General features: G+C 40.8%; 2 protein-coding genes and 1 long non-coding RNA gene across 4 annotated transcripts; 2 read left to right on the plus strand and 1 right to left on the minus strand.

The window, feature by feature from the left end:
* The first annotated feature begins 431 nt into the window (after positions 1–431).
* On the plus strand, positions 432–10,868 carry LOC112571985 (calcium-activated chloride channel regulator 1-like). Its single transcript, XM_025251447.1, has 14 exons — positions 432–1,535; positions 3,145–3,291; positions 3,524–3,668; positions 4,011–4,128; positions 4,485–4,614; positions 5,070–5,208; positions 5,923–6,038; positions 6,536–6,757; positions 7,085–7,384; positions 7,738–7,965; positions 8,163–8,439; positions 8,649–8,822; positions 9,428–9,649; positions 9,819–10,868. Exons 1-14 carry the CDS (start codon positions 1,344–1,346, stop codon positions 10,337–10,339), a joined length of 2,931 nt encoding a protein of 976 aa, XP_025107232.1. The 5' UTR covers positions 432–1,343; the 3' UTR covers positions 10,340–10,868.
* A 260-nt stretch (positions 10,869–11,128) lies between these two features.
* Positions 11,129–24,501, plus strand: LOC112571987 (calcium-activated chloride channel regulator 1-like). 2 transcript variants are annotated; one of them, XM_025251448.1, is made up of 14 exons: positions 11,129–13,204; positions 13,797–13,943; positions 14,194–14,338; positions 15,496–15,604; positions 16,909–17,038; positions 17,876–18,005; positions 18,884–18,996; positions 19,486–19,707; positions 20,131–20,430; positions 20,809–21,036; positions 21,122–21,398; positions 22,247–22,420; positions 22,889–23,107; positions 23,291–24,501. In XM_025251448.1, exons 1-14 carry the CDS (start codon positions 13,013–13,015, stop codon positions 23,800–23,802), a joined length of 2,898 nt encoding a protein of 965 aa, XP_025107233.1. In that variant the 5' UTR covers positions 11,129–13,012; the 3' UTR covers positions 23,803–24,501. The 2 variants fall into 2 exon arrangements, with proteins under 2 accessions (XP_025107233.1, XP_025107234.1); XM_025251449.1 differs by lacking the exon at positions 23,291–24,501 and having other exon boundaries at positions 22,247–22,416; positions 22,889–23,023.
* Positions 13,129–22,999, minus strand: LOC112571988. Its single transcript, XR_003100930.1, has 5 exons — positions 22,871–22,999; positions 17,389–17,458; positions 15,921–16,014; positions 15,621–15,773; positions 13,129–13,248 (listed from the first exon to the last, which is right to left on the minus strand). It is a non-coding gene; the product is annotated as an uncharacterized LOC112571988 (long non-coding RNA).
* Positions 24,502–25,091: the final 590 nt, after the last annotated feature.

The following is a 25,091-nucleotide window of genomic DNA, read 5'->3' on the forward strand; positions in this document are numbered from 1 at the left end:
GAGCGGACATAAAGCAAACCCTGGGGTATTGATGTTTCCCTGGTTCATAATTAACTCTCCATTAAGGTCGATTTCGGAGCAGGAGGTCGGCAGGTACGAAGGTCCCAAAACCTGTGGCTTGACCCCCAGGTCACATAAGTAATCTCGAGGTCCCTTGCGCGACGAAAACAAAGTCCCTCGCCTAGATTAGAGATACTAGTGGTCGGCAATGAACTCAAATAATTTAACTGAAAATATTTTTGCTCTCGGGTTAGCCTTTAAGCGATAAGCATAAAATTATGGGCATAGCTGACGAGGATATCAACGAAATTTTTTTTTTTTACCACCACACATTTTTCTCATAAACGTGAATTGATTGCAAACACGAGAAAAGCCGACTCTTCAAGTAAGAAGCTTTTAATGCCGATATTGTCAAGTATGTAGGCGTTGATGTAAAAGGCTTTTTGAGAGAGCTAAAAGGGGTGAGGCGTCCACAAGTCATGTGATCTGGGGAACTGTACAGGTAGTTGCGACCCAGCACTTCAATGGATTGACATGCTGTTTTAAATACTGGTGGTAATCAAGTACAGTGTAATGACAAGTGGGTCAACGTGTCCTCGGGGACTCAAACTGGAGGGCGACACTGCAGGCGCACGCCGCGCGGGGGTCAGGGTCATACAGGCAACCTCTTCCGCTTTCAACGCATTTGTCAGATCCTGTCTCACCTGCTACAACGGTGAGTGTGTAGAACAAAGATTGAAATGAGATTGTCCGTGGTCTTGTATACCACATGGAAAAATTTACCTGCACTGGAGTGGCTAAGAGGATTTGTTTTCCATAGATTATTTGTAAAACAACAAAATGTGATGTGAGGACAAATATGCCCAAAGCAATTGCAATGGATGTGGTGAGTGTATAACTCACAAGCTAAAGGAAAAGTTGTGACAGTCAAACCATTGTTGCCAAAAGATAAACTTGACATTAAGTTGCTGTAGTCACCTCCGTGTACTGGTTACACAGGACATTCACTGAACGCAGCCTGAATGTTGAGCAACACAACTGATGTGTTGTCATTATGCGCAACTCCGATACACATAACCGCTAGGATGTATGCAGGGTTATGAGCGGATATAGATGTATCTGCGAGTCCAAAGAAACATTACTTGTGTTGACATAAGGGAGGGTCAGACAAGATCAGGAAGCCGATCAACTAAGTTGCCGTCACCACAGGTTTGAAGAAAACTTGACCTCACACCTCTGTCACTAAACAAGTTGATGTAAACAACTTATTGTCTTCAGGGAACAATCATCGACAGACGTCATTGACCCAACAATAAAGACACATCTACGAGAAGTCAGTAACAATGGCTGCTGGGACAACCAACAGAAGTAAGCCTGATGTAGTATTTCAGATAATGCTGACGATAATAGTGACGATGACGGTGATGAACTTATGTCGGGCGAGGCCAATGCTGGAGAATCGCGGGTACAAGGGAATTACTGTCCTCATCAGCCGGGACGTTCCAGAGGACCAGGATCTCCTAAACAAACTGGAGGTAAGAAGTTCTCTGACCTGTTGTCATGGCGACGTGTTTACAGATGATGATGATGATGATGATGATGATGATTGTGAGGAGGAGGAGGAGGAGGAATAAATTTGTACATAGAAGCTTCTGCTTTTTCAGTTGTCTAAAATTTCAATCTCATTATCATTATAATATACTTGCTCAGAGGTTGCAATCTTACCAAACAGTTCAGATTTTGTTTCGACTTCAATTTTTTCAGGACGAATCTTAAAGTCTAGCTGAGTTATCTTTCTGGCTTATCGGTTGTTGTAAAGGCCGAGCTTAAGACTTAAAAAAGTGTTGACAAGAATGATATCCTCAGAAGTCTTAAAATGAGACACACAAAATACTCATTTGTGCATTAGTTTCAAGCCGAGGCTCTAATCTATAATACAGATAAACACATAAACACATTAAGTGTTGTTGTGGTCTCTTGTCATAAACATTATTTCTGTTAAGCTGGACACCTGGGTGACAGTTATGACATAAGTTTTACTACCATCTTTAACTGACTCCCCCAGGGGAAAGTTAAGTACAATGTCTACCTGTCAGTCACTTTAAATCTCGCCACTTGGCTTACGATCCCCCAACCCTACTTTTCCCCTAAAAAGATTTAACGATGTGCTACTTAAAGTACAACAATAAAGTTGTTTATTGTACATACAAAAATTTCTCTCATATAAAAGGGTCAAGAGTGCTATTCGTGCTGTCCGTACTTCCAATGCTACAGTGCTGTTGACTTTCGTTTAATCAGCCACGCACTCTCATACCTACGTACATTAGCTTAGCTTTGGCAGTTAATTTTGACTGGTGTTGTTGTTTGACGAATTCACCTGCACGCTTGTGATGAGGGGAGTAGCAGGCCTCCAGTTGCCCGTCGTCACTTCGCCAACATACTCTCTCTCCCTCCCTCTCTCTCACAAACACACACAATGTCTTTGTCACGCATACACACACTCAAAACAACAACAATGACGACGACGACGACGACAACAACAACAGCAGCAGCAACAACAACAACAAAGGATGCTACTGCATGATCACCTGCACCAGGCATCTTTCAACGAATCATCATTAGCCAGCGTGAACAAAAGGAAGACCACATCCCTGTGACCAATGGCTGGCCCTAACCCTGTCTACAGGTAGCGGGGCGGAGAAGAAAGATCTTTCCCTATACCAAATCTCGTCAGCCATGTGCCTAAAGTCCCCGGATGTTTATGCTCCCTCTTTCTCAAGAGTAACCGGTCCCTTTACCACAAACTTAACACCTCCGCTGGACAGGTGTTCCCGCTTGGGTGGCTAACCACTTTCACCCGTCTCCCCCACGCTTTTCAAAAGCTTGTACACGCGACCCCTTTAATTCTTTTGCTCGAAGACGTGTCGACCATTCAAGACTAGACCTTAATTTTGGGGCGATTTTATGTCCCACTTACAGTCACCACTTACAATATGAACATTTAAATTCACGTGAGTTTTCCAATACCTTCATGATATTGAACAGAAGAATGTGGTATAGATAAGCTTTAATCTTTAGTCTAATATCGCCGTTGCAGAAAATTATACAGATTGACAGATGTGAAATACTGTTTGAATTTTACAGAAGTGTCTGACCGACGCCTCCAAAGTGCTGTTTCGAGCGACACGCCACCAGGTGTATTTTGAAGAGTTCATCGTCGTCCTCCCAGAAACGTGGACACAGAGCCCAAGCTACGGTGTCATCAACATCCTTGAAAATAGCCCCGAGCAGGTTAACAGCTTACCTTTATTGAAAGAACCACACGGACCATAAAAATCTAGTTATTGACAGACTTTGTTGATGTGTACCTTTACGACTTTTATAGCGAAGGGTCATCGACGGCGTTTTCCGGTGCCTTCCGGATGTTTTGTAAGCACACGCCAGGGCTCGAGAAAGATGCGAGCAACTATATAAGCGTCTGGCTGTGTGATTTCATGTAATGGTAGATATTTTCTGGTTTCAGATCCTCATCAGCAACAGCAAGAATGAGTATGGCGATGCCCCTTATGTCAGACAGCCCGAGGGATGCGGCAAGCCGGGCCGTTACATGCATCTCACGCCGGCCTACATCACCAACAACTCCGTCAGCGCCAAGTGGGGACCGCGGGGTAAAGGTCACGTCATGATGACGTCATGGCGCCAGCCTGTCTGCTGTGAAGATCGAATGAGATCAGCCCAAGAAAAAAAAATAGACATCCATGAAGAACTGTTATAATCACCCATATGTGTGTTGTGTGTAAGGGGTATATAGATGTGTGTGTGTGTGAGACAGAGAGAGCACGAGAAGGCTCCTACTAGATGCATACTAAATTGAAATACTGACAAAACCCTATTGAGGACTCTTTTGAAGCCTTTCTCCATCTCCTACTAATCCAGAGACCTTAGAAATTGTCCGAACAGTGTGACTCAGGTTGTGTCAGGATGTAACTGTCCGGCGGAACGTGTTGCAGGGAAGACTATTGTACACGAGTGGGGTCACCTGCGCTGGGGACTCTTTGATGAATATTCGACAGCCAAAGGGATAGGGTCCACATACCGCGACAAACAAGGGAAAAAACAAAAAGCCAGGTAACACAAGTCTACAGAGACGTAGGCAAAAATATGCAGCGAAGCAGCCAAGGATTATCTCTCTGTATGGCTCGTCTGCAAATCCTTTGGAGTTTTTTCTTTCTTGTCTTTAAACATCAATACCTGATACTTAAAAATTAAACTTAGGGATGATCTTTGTATTAGTAAAAAAAGTAGTCTTAGCTAAAACTAAAAAGTTGTATAAAGTCTTGACATTTCCTTAGAAAAATGAATGTCGTTATATTACTGTAATTAGTGTGTACAGATTGTTCATCTGCTACATTCATCTTGTCCATGCACCACAGTGACCTCTTACCGGGCATGACAACCAATGTCTCCTGGTTCTTCTGTCACAGGTGCACTGATCAGGCCTTATTTAAGGAAACTGTGGTGGAAGTAGCTCCCAACGTCTTCGTACGCAAGGCCTACCCTGAGCCGGGCTTCACACCAGTGGCCTCCCTTATGTACACGCACTACATACCGACTGTGAGTTCTCATGTTTACAGATTTTAGAGGTTGTCGACCTTTCAATGACTAGAAGAAAATACACCAACAAAACAGGAAATAGAGACTGACTTCATGGCGCCTGATGACGATACATTTATAGAAAATAGGGCCACAGACAAAGGTTTATTTAATCAACATTGACATCTGGGGCATGCTTATATATTATTCGGTTAAACTAAAACACTAGAGAAATATCGTAAATGATAAATGCTGACTTCTTCAATCTTCTCTGTATATCTTCAATCTTCTTCTATAATTTCGGGCTACAAGACAATCGCTTTAAATCACGAATAAAACGAAGTTTCCTTCTTAGTACTTCAATCATTTCACGGAAATGAGCATCATGATTTTCAACTTTATTAATTTCTGGATTTTTATTTTAAAATTTATTTCAAAATTTATTTTTTTTTCTTCTTGTTCTGTCTTAATAAAAGGTTGTGGAGTTTTGCGATCATCCCAATTCTTCAGACGAATCCCTTCGGCACAATACTCTGTCCCCTAACAAACAGAACCAACTGTGCAACCTCAAAAGTGCATGGGAAGTGATGTCCGAACATAGCGATTTCAAAGAAAGTGAGTGGTGCTATTTTCACACATACACACACATCTAAAACTGATAAATGTCTATGCTTTCGATTCATGGCCATTTGGTGTAAAGATTCTCATCAAATTGCTGTCAGCTATAAGCGACAAAAAACAGTGTGAAAAGGCTAGATATAACATTCCAGGATTAACTTTTTGCATAAATCAACAAGTTTAAAATGTCCGCAAAATTTAAGTTTTCTATTTATACACACATACGTTCTTTATATATTATAAATTTATTTCAAACTAAAATTAGAAATCCATTTACAATACTAAACCTGACATGAAAAACGCATTAAATGATTCCAAGTGATATTTTGTGTTCACGCTAAACGGCAAGTAAATTGCAGGAAGTAGGGTAATCAAAACACAAATAAACCTTTAAATAGACAAAAAGAGAAAGGAAGAATAGATAGGAGAGAAGAAAGAGAGATTATTGGATCGACCCTTCACAAGGTTATGTCTTTACACCAGGACTGAGGGAGACAAATTACTTTGGACTGCCCTTGTCCTTAATAAAATGCCCAAAGAAGCTAAGAGACTTGTGGGTGTGTATTTTAGTGTATAAAATAATCTGAACACTCATTTCCTTTGTGCATTTAGTGAAATCCTAGCGATCTGAAAATAATGCCTGTCTCCTTAATCTCCTGACATAGATAGACAAACAGAAAGTAAAAAGAGGGGTCTATTTTATAATTTTAGTGAAAAGTCCTTTGGGATCGTTTGGAGAGACTCGACCCATCCAGTTCAAGTACGTACAGGTACAGCCGCAAAGGAAGGTCCTCGTCTTGGACACTTCCGGTAGCATGCAAACTGACGTAAGTACACGGATGATTCTTAAATATACAAAGTTGTAATATATTTTTCTTTTTGCTCCACATCTTCGGGGTTTCTTCTTTATTTTTGTATTGGTTTAAGTCAAATGGACAATGAAAATGTTGGTTAAACGCCAGCAATTAGCCAAACGCAAGTCTTACATAATTACCTTGCATTACTGTATGAGGTTTCACTAAATAAGCAAAACTTTAAGTTTGTTGAGTGCTTGGGCAATACTGTTACAGCAACAGACAGACACTTTCAACCAATTGTCAGTGATTATCGAAATGTCCGGCCATGATAAACTTGCCCTGCAGATTTTTCACAGCTTGTAAAGTGGTTAAATTGTCCTTTTTATATCATCTGTATATCATCACAAAACAATCGAAACCTAGGGACTTAAAGAACATGCAAAGGCCAATATTTCATCTTGTCAAAAACTTTTTCACTGCTGATTACAAACAGTCGAATATTAGCCTGCGTGTCACGATGTCCATAGGACCGCCTGACGAAGATGAATAATGCGGCCAGCAATATGATCTTAAACTTGCTGGAGCCTGGAGGCAGCTTGGGAATCGTGAGATTTAGCAGCGGTGCCAGTGAACTGTCAGAACTTCGGACACTCAAGACAGACGCAGACAGAAAGAGCCTGATCTCAAAGCTACCCACTGTTGCCAATGGAGGAACCAGCATCGGGGCAGGTCTTCGCTTGGGACTCCAGGTATGAGCAGGTGTTCTGTGCTCTTCATGCGACCTTTGGCATTTTCTCCCGATGTTTAAGTAAAATCGGATCAGTCTCAAAACACTATAGCTGACCATGGTTTTGGTTTTGTCAAAGAAATCAGAGTAAAACAATTAGGGAGCTGGAAATATCCACATGCATTGTTAAAATAAAATGTATGCATGTTATTTCAAGGTTTAGTAAAACTGCTCAGTAGTTGGTGTCTAGATTCTTTGAGTCTGTGTGTTACAAATATGAAAATAAAAGTGGTCCTTAAAGATGGAAAAAGGGGTTTTAAATATATGACGCATGTGGATGCATTTCCAGGTGCTACATCGCGGGATGGACAATCCCTCTGGTGGAACACTCATCGTCATCTCTGATGGCGAAGAAAACGAGAGGCCCTATGCCGAAGATGTCATGCCGGAGGTCCTTAGAAAATCTGTTGTGGTCCATACCATCAGTGTCACCGAGAAGGCAGACCCTCGAATGGGTAGCATATCTACTAGCTCTGGTGGTCAGTCGTTTTTCGACATTGGCAACAAGGACTCAACTGGTATGATTGACAGCTTGGCAACGATAGCCACTTCTGGTGGTCTTACGCACGATCCCAAAGTTCCCCTGTTGGTGAGGTTAATTTTGGTCATTTTTAATCTACACATACAAAGATCACATGCCCTTATCGCATGAAGACCCAGAGAGGTCATGTTGCTCGTCGATCTGATTGTTTTTCCTTTTCTTGCACGTAGAAAAATTGTCATTAGAGTTTTTAACCGCTACATGGAAGAATGAACGCCGCCTTACACGTGGACAACCATAATGGTAGAGGAGTGATGCTGTTACCTTGTGTTGTCTTGTAACACCAGCCTGGTACAGTTCTTACAAGATATGCCAGTTTGTACATATTGGGTCCTACATTCTTTCTATTAGCCAATCATCATCGTCGTCGTCTCAATTATCATCATCGTCTTATGCTGCAGTTACAAACAGAAGCCGGAAGTGTCTCTTCCAGCTCTCCGCTGACAGGAGAGTTCTATGTGGACCCAACACTTGGTCAGGACACCATAGTCTCCGTCAGTTTCACAAGCCCCGTGAAAGTTAACCTGACAGGACCAGGTAACGTCAGAATATCACGTGACACTCATCCTCAGCTGTACGTCACGGACGTTCCAGGAATACTCAAAATCCGGCTGTCGGAGTTTGTGGAGGTTTGTTGACATCCATGTCTGTCCTCTTAAAGCTCAAACTTCTCGCTAGGCTACTAGCTCATTCCATTCTTGTTTAGTTCTGAAAATTTTTCTTCTAACAAAGACTCCATGGAATAAACTTACCTTTTATACAAGACTGTCTTCTAGAAATGGATGTACAATCACGTCCTGTGTGACTTTCTCTCTCGCTATTTCAGAACGGGACGTGGTTTTATCACGTACTCACCACTCGAGCCGAGTCCCAAGTTGTTGTCACCGTACAGTCAAGTACAAACAGTGACGGAAGTGACGTCATTCAGGTTCTGTCGTGGCTACCGGAAGAGCACAGTCTAGCCTTTGCTCCTGACCAGAAGCTGGCCATTTACGCGGAGGTCACCCGTGGCAGGTCGTCGGTGCTGAACTCACAGGTCGTCGCCATCATCGAGAGGCCGCAGTCTGGACCTACGCAGATTGAGCTCCTTGACAATGGTGTTGGTAAGAAGTCGTAAAATAGAATCAGACTGAAAGTAGTTTGTCTTTACCTTCAACCATTGTGTCCTAAGTTTTAATTACAGCATGAAAGGTGTCTGTCTCTTCCCTCATTTTCTCATTGTACGCGAGATGAAATGCAGAAGAAATCATGAGAGGGCTTTGCACACTAATGTTGAAAATGAGCGCGCTTCTTTCGTCAATGCTATCCTCAGGCTCGGACATCACTAAGGATGATGGCATCTACTCTGCCTACATTCTGGCTAAAGACCTCTCCGGAGATGGACGCTACGGAATTAAGGTCAAGGTCGAAGGAGTGGAAGGGGTCACAAGCGTGGTGGTCGGAGGTCGAGGAGGCTCGAGCGGAGTTTTGGAAGTCGACACAGTGGGTAAGTAGCCGTTGGTATATGTGTACACAATTAATATAATTGTACACAATGTCGCTTTGGGTAATCGGGCTCTAATCACTTCACGCTCCCAGGCACGCTCACTGTCAAAGACACTCGGCGAACACTCATACTCACGTAGCGAGCAAAAACAACAATCGTGTGGAAAGTATACAAATGAAAGTTTATTTACAGCTACTACGACGTGCACAATAACAATTAGAAAGAAAATGAGAAAAATACGAAGCGGAAAAAACCTAGAGAACAACTGCACATACAGCGCCGCACAGTAACGCAACACTCCCGAGTGGACAACAAAACAACCCTCTGGCATCACAACGCCACGCATACCCTTGTCCCCGTGGTCCGCTCTCTTCCGAACCTTTTGTAGAAAGCTCTGGAACAGGTCCCCATTTGCTGTGACTAGTCCCTATACAAGCCCTACATCCCCGGCCGCAGTGGTAACAACACCCTTGACTGTATGATAAATACCAGAATTTTCACAACTACAAAGATAAAACTTGTCTGCAACATCTTTTGATTTATTGACAATTTCTATCAGTAAAATTTATTTTAACGTTTTTTTATTTCCCATTGATTGACACCAGAAAGTATCGAGGAGCTGGTCACAGAAGAACTCGGCCGATTCCAGCGCGTGACGTCAGGTGGGGTGTTCAGCGTGAGTGGTTTTCCCCCGGGAGTGACGTCAGTACCAGACTTGATACCGCCGTCACGCATCACTGATCTAACGGTTAGTAACGACGATATCGGAGACGGGACGGCCGAGCTCGAGTGGACTTCCGTTGGAGGTGACATGGACCGTGGCACAGGTGAGTGAGGAGGCGTCGTCTGCATCCTTTGTGTCTCAGCACGGGCTTCTTGTAGCACGTGATAAACAAGATACATGAATACGGACTCTAATGGTGATTGTTTGCTGACGTCACAACTCATTTCAACTGCAATCTTCAGGAATCTCACGTTAACCCTTTATGTTTACAGCGGCACACTACACCTTCCACTTCACTCGAGATTTCCATCTCGCATCGTCTGCAGGAGCGATGTGGTCAGAGGTCAACCAAACGTATCTGCGCAACTTACAACCACCACAACCTGCCGGCAGCCGAGAACGCGTCAACATCTCTCTCGACCTGCTGGACGACAACGACACCCTGTTCCTGTGTGTGAGGGCCACTGATGACGTAGGCAACACCGGAGACTTCTCCAACATCGTGTCACTCACAAGCGTGCGAGACCCTGACGAGGTCACAAATGAGGGCGACCTGGATGACGTCACTAGGGTGGAAGACGGTGGATCTGATACGGGGTTCTACGTTCTGGTGACGGTGCTTCCTATTCTTGCTGTCTTGCTATTGGCCGTGCTTGTCACGTGCTTGCTTCGTGCAGTGCGGCGGAGGAAGCGGCAGTCCTTCCACGTGGAGAAGAAAATGGAAACAGTTGAGAGCGAGGAGTCTCGAGTGTTGTATGTTCCCGTCAGCCCTGAAAGCACTGAACAAGTTTAGTGTGCACAGATTTTTAAAGATATTTTTATTGCTCACAGTCGGGGTTGAAAGGTCAAATGAAAGTATTGTAGCTTTATATATATATAGCTCATGCTATAATCTTGCCATATCTATATAATAACATTGTGCGCTGCAGCTAATGTTTCTTCTTTGGATTTGTTTTCTTAGTTCTTGTTATATGTCAGTTACTTTGGTTAATGATACAAATCACTGTTTGCTTTTCAATTTTGCTCACAAGTATCCGTATCGTTACAAGTATTGCACGTTGGTAAGCTTATTTACACCCTCATACATATATATGTATACAGTATACCTTTGTTGACATGTTCATTTCATTTGTTAAAAAAAAGTTTGAGCATCGGTTGTTACAGTTGAACTCATTTAAAACGTTTATGACTAATCAGTCGGGAAAAGTGTCTAATATTTCTGTTTCTAACCAGTTATGCTTTTGTTATTTCTTGAAAAAAGATTAGTTTAAGCAAGTAATTTTGCACGCAGAAATGAAGATGAAAGAGAAGAGAAATCCGAACGGTTCTATTGTTATCATTATGTTGAAGTGTTAAAAAAAAAACTTCAATTAATATAAAGTGTAACTGATGAGTTAATTTAATCTAGGCATTCATTTTTCATTTGACTATAAAAGAAACTAAATCTAGCTTAATATGCATTCATTGTAATAACGGAAATATGGAGAGAAAGAAAATGATAATTAGGGTAATGCTGGTCTTACCATCCGATGGACGAGTAGTGGACTTCATCGTGCAGCTCCTATGATTGTGGACTTTCTCCGGACTTTCATCTTTGTGACCGCTGTACAATGTCAACATCCTCCTCAACTCTGGTACATTAGTTGGCTCTGGCATGGTAATTATTGCAACTTTTCCTGGGTCTGGTGAGATTCCATTCTTGGTGATTCCATGACCCAACATTCAATCTCATGCTTCCTAAGCTTACATTTCTTACAATTCAATTTCAAGTTAGCACTGGCAAGTGTTTTCATGACCCTCTCTAGATGTTTCTCGCGAGCTTGTTCATTATGGCTATAAACAAGGATATCATCAAAATAGCTCATGGGGTCATCCTTCAGGATAGTGTCTTACTGGTACAATGGGAGAGCACCGATCTGTTGGCTTTGTTGTTTCCTCTCTCATCCCTGTTTCCTGCATCCGTTTTAACTCTTCCTTCATCTTGTTCACCAAAGGTAGTGGCATTCTCCTTCCTGCATGAACACTGCATGGCTCAATGTTTCTTTTAAGATGATTTTGACTGGTGGACACTGCACAGGTGTCTTGAACTGTATTCTTTAACGTTTTCCTCTAGTTTCTGATTTCTAGAGGGAAATCGTGCACGCCCGTGGATGATATTGCATTTTGGTTATATATACACCTGTTATCAATGTACAAAGTCATCTCGAAACATCTCTCGCACCGAACATTCAAAGCTTGCACTCGATCACACACTTGCTAGAAAGGTCAGGGTGCTCCAGTCAAAGCCGCGCGGAGGTCACCGGCAGGTCAGGCGGGGTCACATCCGCATAAAGCACAGACGGCGCAGGGTGACACTTCACACAAACCGTTACATCATTTAATTCGCAACAGTTGGGGTATATTCATTATCATTTTTAGTCTATTTATAAATAATGAAATTATGAGTTTAAATGTGAAACGAAATCAGAACTGCATGGAAAATTTGTAAACTTAACATTTTGCGAGTATTGACAGCATGGCATGGCGTCGTACTGTCTGGGAACAGCAAAGTCTTCCAGACAGGCATCGACATATCGCATGGGATCTCCATTACATCATTTGTTTGTCGACACGAAACAGCGAAGATGGTCACTTCACACAAACATATTATTCTTGCTGTTTCTGTACAGGTCTCAGTGACACTTAGGGGTCAGTCTAGATCAAGCACGAATCAGAGAGGGACAAAGGTCACGTGAGATAATAATTACTAATAATAGCAGAGCGACGACTGCTCACTAGCTTTGAAGCATTTCCTCTCCTCCACTCTCAAGGCCTAAGTGTTTTAAGAGTTAAAGACACACTGACGGTTTCCAACCCTCTCCCAGATGAATGATCTTATTCTTTCTGGTTATATATTTATAGATACAAAGAATGAGACAACGGCTTTCTTACTTAAACACAAAACAGTAAACTCATAAACACTCATTGGTACATGAATATCTGTATGTCGTCAAGGCTGCAGTCACTAGGATTTCTGGGAGTGTATGCTTATTAAGTTGTCAGCGATGACAATGGATTTATCCTCTATGTGCACACATCCTTCTTTGAAACCTATTGTCTTCACTGAAATCATGAGATATTAATACGTAAAAATAACCCTTAATACTCTAGTATGTCTTTAATCATTTCCGTTTACAGAACTGATGTTGCGTCGGTTATTGTATGAAGCATACTTTACAAGGTTGGGTTAGGGTGATTATAGGTCTGTTCTGTACAACAACATAGTGTTTACCAGCTTTAAAGCATGAAATATTGAATTTTTGCCCTTTGTTTGAAAGCTTGACAGAACAGGTTCATCTCTCGGTTGGTAGAGGAGATATTCCGCTGATTGTATTGAAAAACAACGGTTCAAAGAACGTGATATTAACGGAAAAGAAACTTCCTAAATCAGAAAGGTATCCATGGGGAAAGTTCATATTTAGCCAAAATGGCTGTCAAGATCGCCAGCAGAAGGAAGCTGGGTGTGATGCTCTCAATAATAATGACAGTCACACTGACCGTTACACAGAATCACCTGTGCCAGGCAAAGGCAACTCTAGAGGGCCATGGGTACAAGGGAATTACTATCTTCATCCAGCATGACATCGAGGAGGATCACTTTCTTCTCACAAAACTGGAGGTAAGACCTGCCGCCATTGCATGAAGTCTTCAGTCGAAATGAGTCTGCAAGAACAAGTCATAAATGATTTTTTTCGGACTTATTTTTTATGTTTTATATTCTTCTTACGCGAAGATTCTTCTTACAGAAAGAAAACATTATTGAAAGTATTCAGATGACATTATCTTTACATCTAAGTTGTAACTGTGCCGTTGAACCAAATAATGAGATAAAACAAGTTTGGTCTACGAATTTTACAAATTTCTAATTAGGAAACATGGGTCTGTGGGGGTTAGAACGGAAATCTGTTTTTCAGTCATAACAGCCAAAACATCCACAGAAATGATTCGAGAATTTATAAGAGGAACAAACGGTTGAGGGTACAAAAGTTTACATTGTTTTCTGTAACTATATTTCAGTATGGATGTAAAAAAAACGGGAAAAGAGATTGAGGTACGGAAATTGCAAACAATTTTACCTCTTAATAAGTTAAACAAATAAGTTGTCAAGAGTTGAATATCATCAGTTTGTCAAGTTCCCTTTTTGAGTAGCTAGATGTACAAACAAAGACCAGGAGGAGGAACATTCAAATGTAATTTTGTTTTCGTGTCAGGAGAGTCTGACTAACGCGTCTAAAGTGCTTCTACGAGCCACACAAGGCCAGGTGTACTTCAAAGAGTTCATTATAGTTCTTCCACATAACTGGAGAAGGAATTCTAGCTATGGCAACGCAGATGCCTGTGGAGATATTTCAGAAAAGGTGAGAATTTGTGGGTTTTTTTTGTAACAATTGGGTTGAGATCACGATAATTCATCTGACAGTATTGCAGACACATCCGACGAATACACACACAAAGATGCAATTCTTCTAATCTGTGTAACTTTGTGTACATTTGCTGAGGGCAAAGTTTTTCTAAGTGATTTATATCATCCCAGCAATTGTTTACAACACCAACTTACATTTTTCACACATACAACATGCGCAAAAAATCACAGAAATCTTGTTACAGATTGTCATCAGCAGCACTAAGAGTGAATATGGCGACGCCCCTTATGTCAAACAACCCGAAGGATGCGGAAAGCCAGGCCTCTTCATGCATCTCACCCCATCCTACATCACAGATGACTCCGTCAGCGCCAAGTGGGGACCGAGGGGTAAGGAGGAGTGTTATCTTTAGATGCACAGTATATGTCAAATGTTGGAAATAAAACACAAAGATAGATGATAATTTAATAACACAAATAATATTTTGAATTTGTTTAGAGCTTTCCCCCCATCATTAAAGGCGTGCTCAAAGCGAATACTAAAAAGGAAAGAAAGGAAAGAAAGGAAAACACAAACATAATACGAACGGAACCGATATAATAAGAACGGGAAAAATAGTTGTAGAGTTGTAGATGTATTTTGGCGCCCTCTGAGTCGGTAAAGTCAGCTCCACTACTGTTTTTATTCAGATGTTTCTTTTTTGGAACACATCCTAGGCACAGCTCGAACCTTGAAATGTTCAGGAGAATAGGAAAATCTCATCGCGCCTTGCAATAGTGGAAGCTCTCCAGTTTCCGGAGGCAGGAATCAGAAGTGTTGTACCATTGTTGAGAGATATAGAAATAATTCCATTCTGGCAAGCGTCTCACCCGAACAGACGCGCCGACCCACAAAGGAGGGAATGAACTCTTCGGGTCCCCACAGTTTGCCGTCCTTTCCAATGAAACGACTTTGACGAATCCTGCTGCGACAGGACAACATCACAGCTTGTTACAAAAATTGCAAAAAAAAAAAAAAGGATGAAAAAAAAAAATCTAAAATGAAGACAACTGATGAACCTATCTCAAATATGGCAAGATGGCGCAGACGTTATAGTTGAAAGAAAATGCTCCAGGAAAATAAGGCAAGTGGTGAAGACACAGAAACCAGTCGAGAATCATAGCCAATGATGTCACGGATCCACGGATTGCCAACACACACAAAACCTGACACAGATTAACGGGCAAGAAGAAATGTGATGAAGAGTTGTCCCTTTCCCCTGTAGCCAGTTAGGCAAAGGGACATCACTCTCTTCTTCCCCTTCTTCCACAATGTCATGTAATAATGTCAAAGCATGTCGGAATTAGTCGGTCAGGAATGCTTTACAAAGAAAGGGGAAAAAGAGAAAGCACGTAGGAATATTTGTTCACCCGCTAACATGATAAGTCACTAATGGCATAATTTGGTGTCATGCTGAAAAAGCCCATCGGGGTTTGCATCTCTGTGTCTAAATAACATTTTACATACTTTCTATACTAAAACTAAACTCTTTTGTAAATCTTTTCAGGCAAGACCATCGCACATGAGTGGGCTCATCTGCGCTGGGGCGTCTTTGACGAATATGCGACAAAGCAGGGACAAATAAAAGTGGAAGGCGGGATAAAGTACAAACCCAAGTAACGAAAGAATTACCTTTTTATTGTCTTTCTTTTTCACTCTCTGTGTTTTCGTCCTCCTTGCTTTGCTTGCATGCTGTTATTTTTCTTTGTCTTTGCATTTACATGCTTGTTCGGTCATTCTCTAGTTGTCCTGAATCCCAACAGCCTGTCACCTAAAATCAGTGATCTGCGATTGAAAGAAAAAGAAAAGTAATAGAGTATTAACAACAAGAGCAACAGTTACAGCTCTAGCAATAACAGTAGTAACAAAAATGACAATAACAATTGTAGCAGAAATAGCAGTAGTAACATGGATGTGAGAACGAGGGTGTACCTAACTGGCATGACACTTCTGTTCCACAACTGTTTCTCCCAATACTTGGTTGTAACTGCGGTTGATATGTATGGCTTAGACTTTTGACACCGGCCTGCAAAAAGATAACTTTTCTCAATCCTAGATTATCTATGATAAGCTCTATGATTTGCTATATGGACAAGAAGTATTTCCAGTCAAATATTTATCTGCTTTTATCTCAGATTAACACTGACTTTTTGTTGATCTGAACTATGACCTCTTGCACATCCTAATATGTGAACAGATCATCTGTGAAAGCAAAGGAACAGTTGAACTCCTTGGCTATATTATATCAGTGGACTTGCACTCTTCTGGCTGCTTTTGAACTCTGGTTTTTCACATAGGCATTCTACACGCAACCCAATGAGCAGCAAAAAGAAAAAAAAATGTTCTATAAATGGACTTATTGTATGGACAGGAACATTTGCAGCCTGGGTCACACTTTTTCAAATGATATGGGCACGATAGAACGACAGCTTCTTGCTATATATCATTCGTATTATCTTACATTACATTCTCTGGACAACAATATTGCATGATACGTTGCGTGCTTCCATGTCTGTCTATCTGTGTTTTTGTTGTTGTTTTTGTAAAGCGAACATTGCTGCTTAGAATGACATTTAATTTATGGCTTTATGCGTTGTGTCCTTAAATTCCGTAATATAAAGAGAGTGGAAGTAGACCTCTCTGTAGTCCTCTGCGTGTGTGTGTGTGTGTGTGTGTTTTGTTGTTGTTGTTGTTGTTGTTGTTGTTGTTGTTATCATTATCATCATCGTCATCATCATCATTAAGTTTTGGTTAAACCTGTGTGTGTGTGTGATTTCCCATCCCCATGCTATCTTTGTCTGGGTTAGTCTGAATCGGGGAATCTAAGCAAAAAAAAAATTAAATAAATAAATAAAAAAATAAATAAAAAAATAAAAATGAGACAGAAGGAAACAAGATGTGCTTCTTTTTTCTGCTATAGGTGCCCAGAAAATATCAAGTTTAAAGAAAACGTGATACAACTTCGCAAAGGCGGTTACAAACCCAAAGTCTACCGTCTAGAAGGTCCCAGCCAAGTGGCCTCCATCATGTTCACTCACTACTTGGAAAATGTTAGTTCACGGGTATACGAAGTCGCAAAACGCTGACCTTTGATTAACTTTAGATTAACGATTACAGAAAAAGGAAATGACTGTAAAAATATTTATAGTTGATGCCATCTGTAAGCTCCTGTCAGCAACTTATTAACCACTAGTAACTCCGCCAATCGACGGTGTTGGTACATATGACTATTGTGTCATCACGGAAGCCCATTGTTATTGTAAGGCAGGATAAATGAAAAAATTGTTACTAGTTAAATGAGAAAAACATGCATTAATAATAAGGCATGCTTTTATCGTGAAGAATCACAGATTTACATTATCTACTAAACATCGCATTCAGTGCTCTTATTGATGCTTACCTGAACTACGATACAATACACTGACGTCACTACAATGGGCGGAGCATCTAGGCCTGTAGGGTCGAAACTCCTGCAAATAATGTTTTTGATGAATAAAAATACAATGAGATTGAAACTGCACACTAAAAACGTCGCTTTATAGAATTTTCTCGCAGAGTAGTCGCTAAGCAACATCTTAATCTACATTGTATCGAATGTTTGCACCACGAGGATGTCTGTCAGCTGCTGCATCCATAGTTATTGCCCTTCCCCCAATTTCCGTTGGTGACCCGACTCACGTCATGGCTTTCCACTGACGGAACTCACGGACATAAACAAATCCCGAGAATTCCTTGGATCCACATCTGTGTCTGATATCCTTCTAGTATTCTAATACCAAGATTGGAAATATTCACATCAGTCTTCTAAATACTTGTGCGCCGATAAATCAAAGTGAAGATATTATTTGATGTTGGTGTTTCTTTCTTGCCCCTTCCTTTGTCTTCAGGTGATGTTTTGCAATAGTTCGGAAGGCAGTGCCGTTCGTCACAATACTAAAGCACCAAATCGTCAGAACAGGCTTTGTAAAGAGAAAAGTTCGTGGGAGGTGATGAGGGAACACAGTGACTTCAAGGAAAGTAAGTGTCCCCATGTTTTCTAATTTAAACAAATTTATGGACAAATTATTAGACATTATCTGTGTTAGTCGGGGACGGCGGTAGACAAGAAAAGAAACAAATAAACTTTCAAAGTCTTTATAGAAATTTAAAAACAGACGAAAAAAGAAATAAAAGAAAGGAAGGAGAAAAAAGAACAGTTTAGACTGAAGAAATGAAATTCTTGGAATGACACAAAGTTCTGCCTCTGAAAGATTAACCTTTAAACCTTTTTCGAATGATATCAGATAGCTAAATATTAAGATATAAAGTTGTCAGCTAATTACAATTATTTCAATAAAATCCGAAATCAGAAATATCGAAGTTTTCACTCATACGTTCATCAAAGGAAAAGGCAAAATAAATTATTGCAGTTAGTTAAAGTTCTCACCAAAGAATAACAAGTGTGTTGGAATGATAAGGTGAAAAAAGAACATCATTTATGGTCGTATAGTCTTTGATACTGTAAAAATCTTAAGAAACTAGAGAGTCGAGGGACCAAGGGACAGAACTAAAAGGAGTTCCTAAATAGAGAGCAATGAAGCTTAATTCATAATTTCTCTCGTGAGCTACTGCCAGAGACATTGACTACTTTCTTTTATTGCCAGCATCGTTATCACATCGTTGCAACTGTCATTACTATAGCCGAAGATACGGGATTTTCCCCGAAAATATCAAAAGCTATAGGTTGTGGCTTGAAAAGTTTTCTGAGGTTCATAATGTTTGACAGGACAGGAAACGGAAAGCATTTTCACAGGTTTTATAATTGCAGATGTTTCCAACAATAAACTTTGATTCCAGCTTGCAAGCTACAGACATATACAGATAATAAACTTTTAAAATGTTTTCATGTATTGTAGTGAGACCTTCCTTAACATGGTCTGAAGTCACTCGGCCACAGTTCAAGTATGTACAGACAAAGCTCCCAAGGATAGTCCTCGTGTTGGACACTTCAGGTAGCATGAATGAACACGTGAGTATGAAAGAAAAGTTTATGACAACTCTGAGCAAATAAATATTCATGAAGTGTAACGACTCTATGTGACAGAGTATTACGCAGGAACATCTTGCAAGAATAAGCAACACACCTAAAGTTATAATATCAACGAGTCTGAAGCCAGACACCTCTCTGGGGATGGTACAGGTTAGCACCCGCGCAACGGTATTGGCAGAGAATCGACGAGAAAGCTAACCCCAGATAAAACTTTGCCATCGCATACTGTAACACATATTATTTATCTCTAAAGTGATAATAATTTGCTTGGTTGATGTCTCTCTGGGTGTTTTCCTTCTTCTCGTACTTCTTGCACTTCGTTTATTTCAGGTCGGAGAAATTTGAGAAAGAGAATCAAGTACCATCAAGGGACAATGCATTTTTATTTAAAGAGATTACTTATTTATTTTCAATGTGAGAAGTATTATAATAACGACCTAACAACCCTGTATGACACAATATCCACAGCATCGACTACAAACTATGAACAACGCGGCCAAAACCATCATTTTAACCAAGATAAAGCCAGGCACCTCTGTGGGGATCGTAGAGTTTAACACCAAGGCAACAGTGTTGTCAGAACTTGTTACCATCACAACTGAAGCGGATCGAAAGACCCTGATCTCAAGGCTACCAACTGTTGCCGACGGCTTTACGAGCATTGGTGCGGGTATCCTCTTGGGACTGGAGGTAAGTGTGTATCTCACTCTCCTATCAAATCCGTTTTATTTTTCCTCGCAAAAATATCTTGCGTACTTTTCATCTTCCTTTACTGCCGCTCAGTCTCCAAAATTTCATATTTCAATATGATAATAGAACATAATATAATTATAATTAAATATACGTAAACATGAATAACTTCCAATACTTTATAAGCCACCGTTCACCGTTTGCCCAGTCTGTCATAAGTGTTTCGCTCCATGCTAAAGTGTCAGGTCATTCCTTATCCTATGAAAAGAGCGCTTGAAACTCGTCCCAAAAGGCTGATGATGATGATGATTGATAATTGATAATTGATGATGATTGATTGATGATGATTGATTGATGATGATTGATTGATGATTGATGATTGACGATGACGATGACGATGACGCCGATGATGATGATTTCCAGGTGTTACACCGAGGAATGGACGAATCTTCAGGTGGAACCCTTATCGTCATCACAGACGGCGATGAAAACACAGACCCACGTGTCAGAGATGTCCAGCATAACATCTATAACAAATCAGTTACACCCTACACTATCAGTGTGACTGAAAGTGCGGACCCTGTGATGACCAATCTATCGCTCGGCACTGGCGGCAAATCGTTTTTTGACTCTGGAGACTATAATTCAACTGGCCTCATCGACAGCCTCGTCACCATCGTAACTTCCGGTGACCTCACACACGATCCGAGAGTTCCCGTGTTGGTGAGAGTTTTTCTCAAACCTTTTATTTGAATGAAAGGATACAGAGCATGAATTTTTTTTCTTCAGAAATTTATTGTATTCCAGTACTTCTCTGCCATTTGATCTAGCTATCGTTCATCATGTAAGCAGGTCCGATAATCTCTTGAAGAAACCTAGCTTGTTGGATGAGATAAATTCTTTTAATGATTTATTTTGCACTTCCGAAGACTGTGTCTCATGAGACACACTAACTTAATAAACCTCTTCAAAGATGTTGACAACCAATAAATAAAGTAAATCTATTCAAGTCTTCTATTATTATTATTATTATTATTATTATTATTATATTTATTATTATTATTATTATTATTATTATTATTATTATTATTATTATTATAGCTGCAAACAGAGGCCGGAAGTGTTTCTACCAGCTCTCTGCTGACAGGAGAGTTCTATGTCGACTCAACGCTCGGTCACAACACCACAGTCTTCATCAGTTTCACAAGTACTGTGAATGTGAATCTAACGGGACCCGGTAACATCAGCATATCCAATCACACACATCCTCAGCTGTACATCACGGATGGGTCTGGGATAATTCAAATCCTGCTGTCCGACTTCGCGAAGGTTTGTTAGCTTCATTACCTAACTTCGGTAAAAATAAATAAATAAATAATCCCTAAATTATATCAAGTCAGGTTTATCATTTCAGAACGGGACGTGGTTTTACAACATAATCGCCATTGAAGAGGAGTCCCATGTTGTTGTCACCGTACAGTCAAGTGCAAGTACAGACGGAAATGACGTCATTCAGGTACTGTCGTGGCTACCGGAAGAGCACAATCTAGTCTTTACTCCTGACCAGAAGCTGGCCATTTACGCGGAGGTCACGCGTGGCTGGTCCTCGGTGCTGAACTCACAGGTCATCGCCGTCATTGGCAGGCCGCAGTCTGGACCTCTGAACCTCATCCTCTTGGACAATGGCGTTGGTAAGAAGCAGTGAACGAAGTTTCTAAAGTTCTTATCACTTACCATTCTTCATATGGCTAGTACGATCTGTTTCTTTTTCTTGCTCCTTATCTGCCTCTTAGGCCGCCTCTTTTCATAGAAAATAATTTTAAAATTTCGAAAAGAAAACTGTTTGACATTGAAGTCTTGAAGTAAGCATCTACGCTGCACTTTGATCCTTGGATACAAAGGCTATTGGACAACGTGTTGGTAACTCTGTAAGGAACGTGTTGATGAGCTTGTAATGACTGTTGTCGGTCTAGACGGGTAAACAAACGGCACATCCAAAGATAAATTACATCTCATAAGCAAACTTAAGCATCAATTTTGTAAAGCTGTCACAAACAGTCTCTTATTAACAAAACAAAAAAAAATCAATACATGTACCACGAAGAAGGAAGCAAAAAAAAAAAAAACAAATAAATAAATAAATTATATAAAAAAATCTTAAAAAAAACTCATGTTCCCCACAAGTCATCTCCCTCTAACCATGAACCAAGTTGAGCAAATCTCTAAGACCCCATGACATACTATAGTACGAAGTATATTTTTTAAAAACTCATATTCGTCTCTACTGCGCAAAAAGTTGATGTATGTGACTGAAAACATTGTCTAATTCGTGTTACTTGCACAATTTACACTAAAATGTTACTTAAAGTCAATAATTTAGTTGATGACTCAAATAAATTGTTTTGCGTTAGTATTTTAATTAATTTATCGCTGTAAAATGAACAAAAATTAAAGCTTCAAGACAGAGGTTTCCCAACTTGAAATGCTTCTCTCCTTAAAATATATTATGCAAACTTCTTTTCTCAACGATTTTTTTTAGGCTCGGATATCACTAAGGATGATGGCATCTACTCTGCCTACATTCTGGCTAAAGATCTTTCCGGAGATGGACGCTACGGTATCAAGGTCAGGGTCGAAGGAGTGGAAGGTGTCACAAGTGTGGTGGTGGGAGGTCGAGGAGGCTCGAGCGGAGTTTTGGAAGTTGACACAGTGGGTATGTTCAGTGGTAATGTACATACGTGGTGCGTAGGTGCATTCGTGAGACTAAGCTGCTCACAAAAGCACGATGTAAACTAGTATATGTTGCCCATACACAAATCGTTTACCAGCTCAGCTGCCAGCAGGTAATCGAACATGTCAATGACATTCAAACTTAGATGCTCATTGTCCTCCAGGTCTGTATTTCTTAATTACGCTGGTTTATCCTTTAGCTTTACCTGTCATAAAGGATCCCGAATTATGCGAGAAATGTTTTGGAATAGTTCTTTAGGGGCTGTCGTCTGGCTCATACGTTGCACATTGCAAATTTTGGATTCACATTTCTACTGGAATCTTTCTTTAATTTTTTTTTCTTGAAATGTTTAACCCTCCATCATGCTATTCTCCGCACTCTCCTACCCATCCTTATCTACTTTAGAAGAAAACATCTGTTTTAAAACATTACTTCGTTGTATGCCGGCAGAGAGCATCGAGGAGCTGGTCACAGAAGAACTCGGCCGATTCCAGCGCGTGACGTCAGGTGGGATGTTCAGCGTGAGTGGTTTCCCCTCAGACAGGACAATACCGGACGTATTACCACCGTCACGCATCACTGACTTGACGGTCAGCTACGACGGCAGTGGAAACGGGACGGCCGAGCTTGAGTGGACTTCTGTGGGAGGTGACATGGACCGTGGCACAGGTGGGTAACGAAAGAGATGAGGCGTCACCTTTACCTGGAAGAAAACACACACACACACACACATGCACGCACGCACGGTCAGTCTTTGCTGCAGTGTTTCATTAACATTTTTAAGACTACAGTCACTGATCATCAAACTCATTTCTCTAACTTAAAGTCATGTTTGCCACCTCATGTCCACAGCTGCGAGCTACACCTTTTACTTCATCACAGACCTTGACCTCACAGACTCTAAAGAACTGAACGACTCAGTGTGGTCAGAGGTCAGCCAAACGTATCTACGCGACTTGAGGTCGCCACAACCTGCCGGCAGCCGAGAACACATCAACATCCCTCTGGACCTGCTGGGCGAAAACGACATCTTGTTTCTGTGTGTGCGTGCGACAGATGAAGAGGGCAACAAAGGCGAGCTGTCTAACATCGTTCAAGTCACGAGGCTCCAAGGCCCGGATGTCGTCCCAAAGATGGAAGATGAAGAGCCGGGTTCAAGATACTACGCCCTGATTACTACTCTCCCCATCCTCGTCATCACGTTTCTGGCAGTTATCCTCACGAGCCTCGTTCTTGCTCTGCGGCGAAGGCGACGGAAGTCCTTTCGTTTGGAGAGAAAGACGGAAACAGAATCTTGTGTGTTGTACTCTGCTTCCAAACTAGGAGACGCACAGAAACAGTGGCATTATACAGCGAGGCTTTAAAAGACCCTTTTTGACTGTTCACATCTGGAATCACAAAGTCGCAAGAAGGCAACATAACCAGAATTCTTTCCCACGGTGTTGTTGCTGGTAGTTTTTCACATCCACCTAAACACAAACGTTCCAGTTCTTGTGTTAGTTTCATTTATGAAGAAATCACAGTATATTTCTGCTTTAATTAATTGAGCTCAACAAATATGATATACTATATGCTATGCCTGCCTTGAAGAACAAATATAACGGTACAAAAATATAGAAAAGTAAGATAAATATAAAAATATATACATTATAAATACAAAAGAAGTTGCAATCTCCGGAAATATGCATGTAATGTGAAGTTTAATATGTGTTTGCTTTCTTAACGGAAATATATCAATATTAGTGTTGTTGAAAAGCCAAATGTCAAGATATTTGATGTGTGTACACATCCGGATATATTTTATAATTATGCCCTGGATCCGCAGGTCATGTCTAATAAATACAATTCGCACACACGGATTCTGGAAAAGGGAAAACATACAACCAGCCAACCAAACACACGTTAAACGCAAAACGGTTGATGCATCCGAATGGGTCCTAGCTCTTGGTCCTATGCAAATTACTGGAAGTCCAAAGCAAAATAAATGCATCACAAGTTGTAAAGCTTATTCTCCCCGATTCTCATCTCTACGATGCAATCAAACGTTTCTGTGCGACTTACAGTCATCATAGCCTGCCTGCAAAAGTTGCGACTTGTTTCTGTGCGTGCGACAGGTGATGTCCAACACTGGAGAACTAACATCATTTCAGCCACGAGTGCACGAGACCCGGATGATGTCACAATGAAGACGTGGAACCTGATACCGGGTTCTGATGAAAGATTGTTTATTTTTTTCTCATATTTCTCTGTCATTTTTTTTTTTTTTTTTTTTTTTTTGCCGTACTTGGTTCTTGCAGTGCTGCGAAGGAAGCGGAGGTCCTTTCATGTTGAAAAGAAAACGGAAATGGTTAAGAGCAAGGGTGTCGCGTACTGCATGTTGCCGTCAGCCCAGAATGGACTGAACAAACTTAACATAATGTGTACAAAAGGTTAAATGAAAGTATTATTAAAGCTTTTTTCCCCTCACTAACGTTTTTATCTTGGCAGCCCCTGCAAAAATAGTGTGCGTTGCAGATAATATTCCGTTGGCTTGTTTGGGTAGTTGGGTTAAGTTCTTTAAAGGGTAGCAGAATACGAGCAAACAACACTTTCTGCTTGAAGTGACACAAAAGATCAAAAGACACAAGGAAGGACAATTAAAATATTAAAAACT

Source organism: Pomacea canaliculata, linkage group LG9, assembly GCF_003073045.1.
Source record: "Pomacea canaliculata isolate SZHN2017 linkage group LG9, ASM307304v1, whole genome shotgun sequence".
In the NCBI taxonomy this organism is placed as follows: Eukaryota; Metazoa; Mollusca; class Gastropoda; order Architaenioglossa; family Ampullariidae; genus Pomacea; species Pomacea canaliculata.

Excerpts from the sequence above, each read along its gene's own strand:
- LOC112571985 (XM_025251447.1), top strand. The coding sequence starts at position 1,344 with ATGGCTGCTGGGACAACCAACAGAAGTAAGCCTGATGTAGTATTTCAG. Across the intron at positions 1,536-3,144 it reads ATCTCCTAAACAAACTGGAG|AAGTGTCTGACCGACGCCTC; the intron begins GTAAGAAGTTCT and ends TGAATTTTACAG. Across the intron at positions 7,385-7,737 it reads ATCCCAAAGTTCCCCTGTTG|TTACAAACAGAAGCCGGAAG; the intron begins GTGAGGTTAATT and ends CTTATGCTGCAG.
- LOC112571987 (XM_025251448.1), top strand. The coding sequence starts at position 13,013 with ATGGCTGTCAAGATCGCCAGCAGAAGGAAGCTGGGTGTGATGCTCTCA. Across the intron at positions 18,997-19,485 it reads CAGGTAGCATGAATGAACAC|CATCGACTACAAACTATGAA; the intron begins GTGAGTATGAAA and ends CAATATCCACAG. Across the intron at positions 21,399-22,246 it reads CCTCTTGGACAATGGCGTTG|GCTCGGATATCACTAAGGAT; the intron begins GTAAGAAGCAGT and ends GATTTTTTTTAG.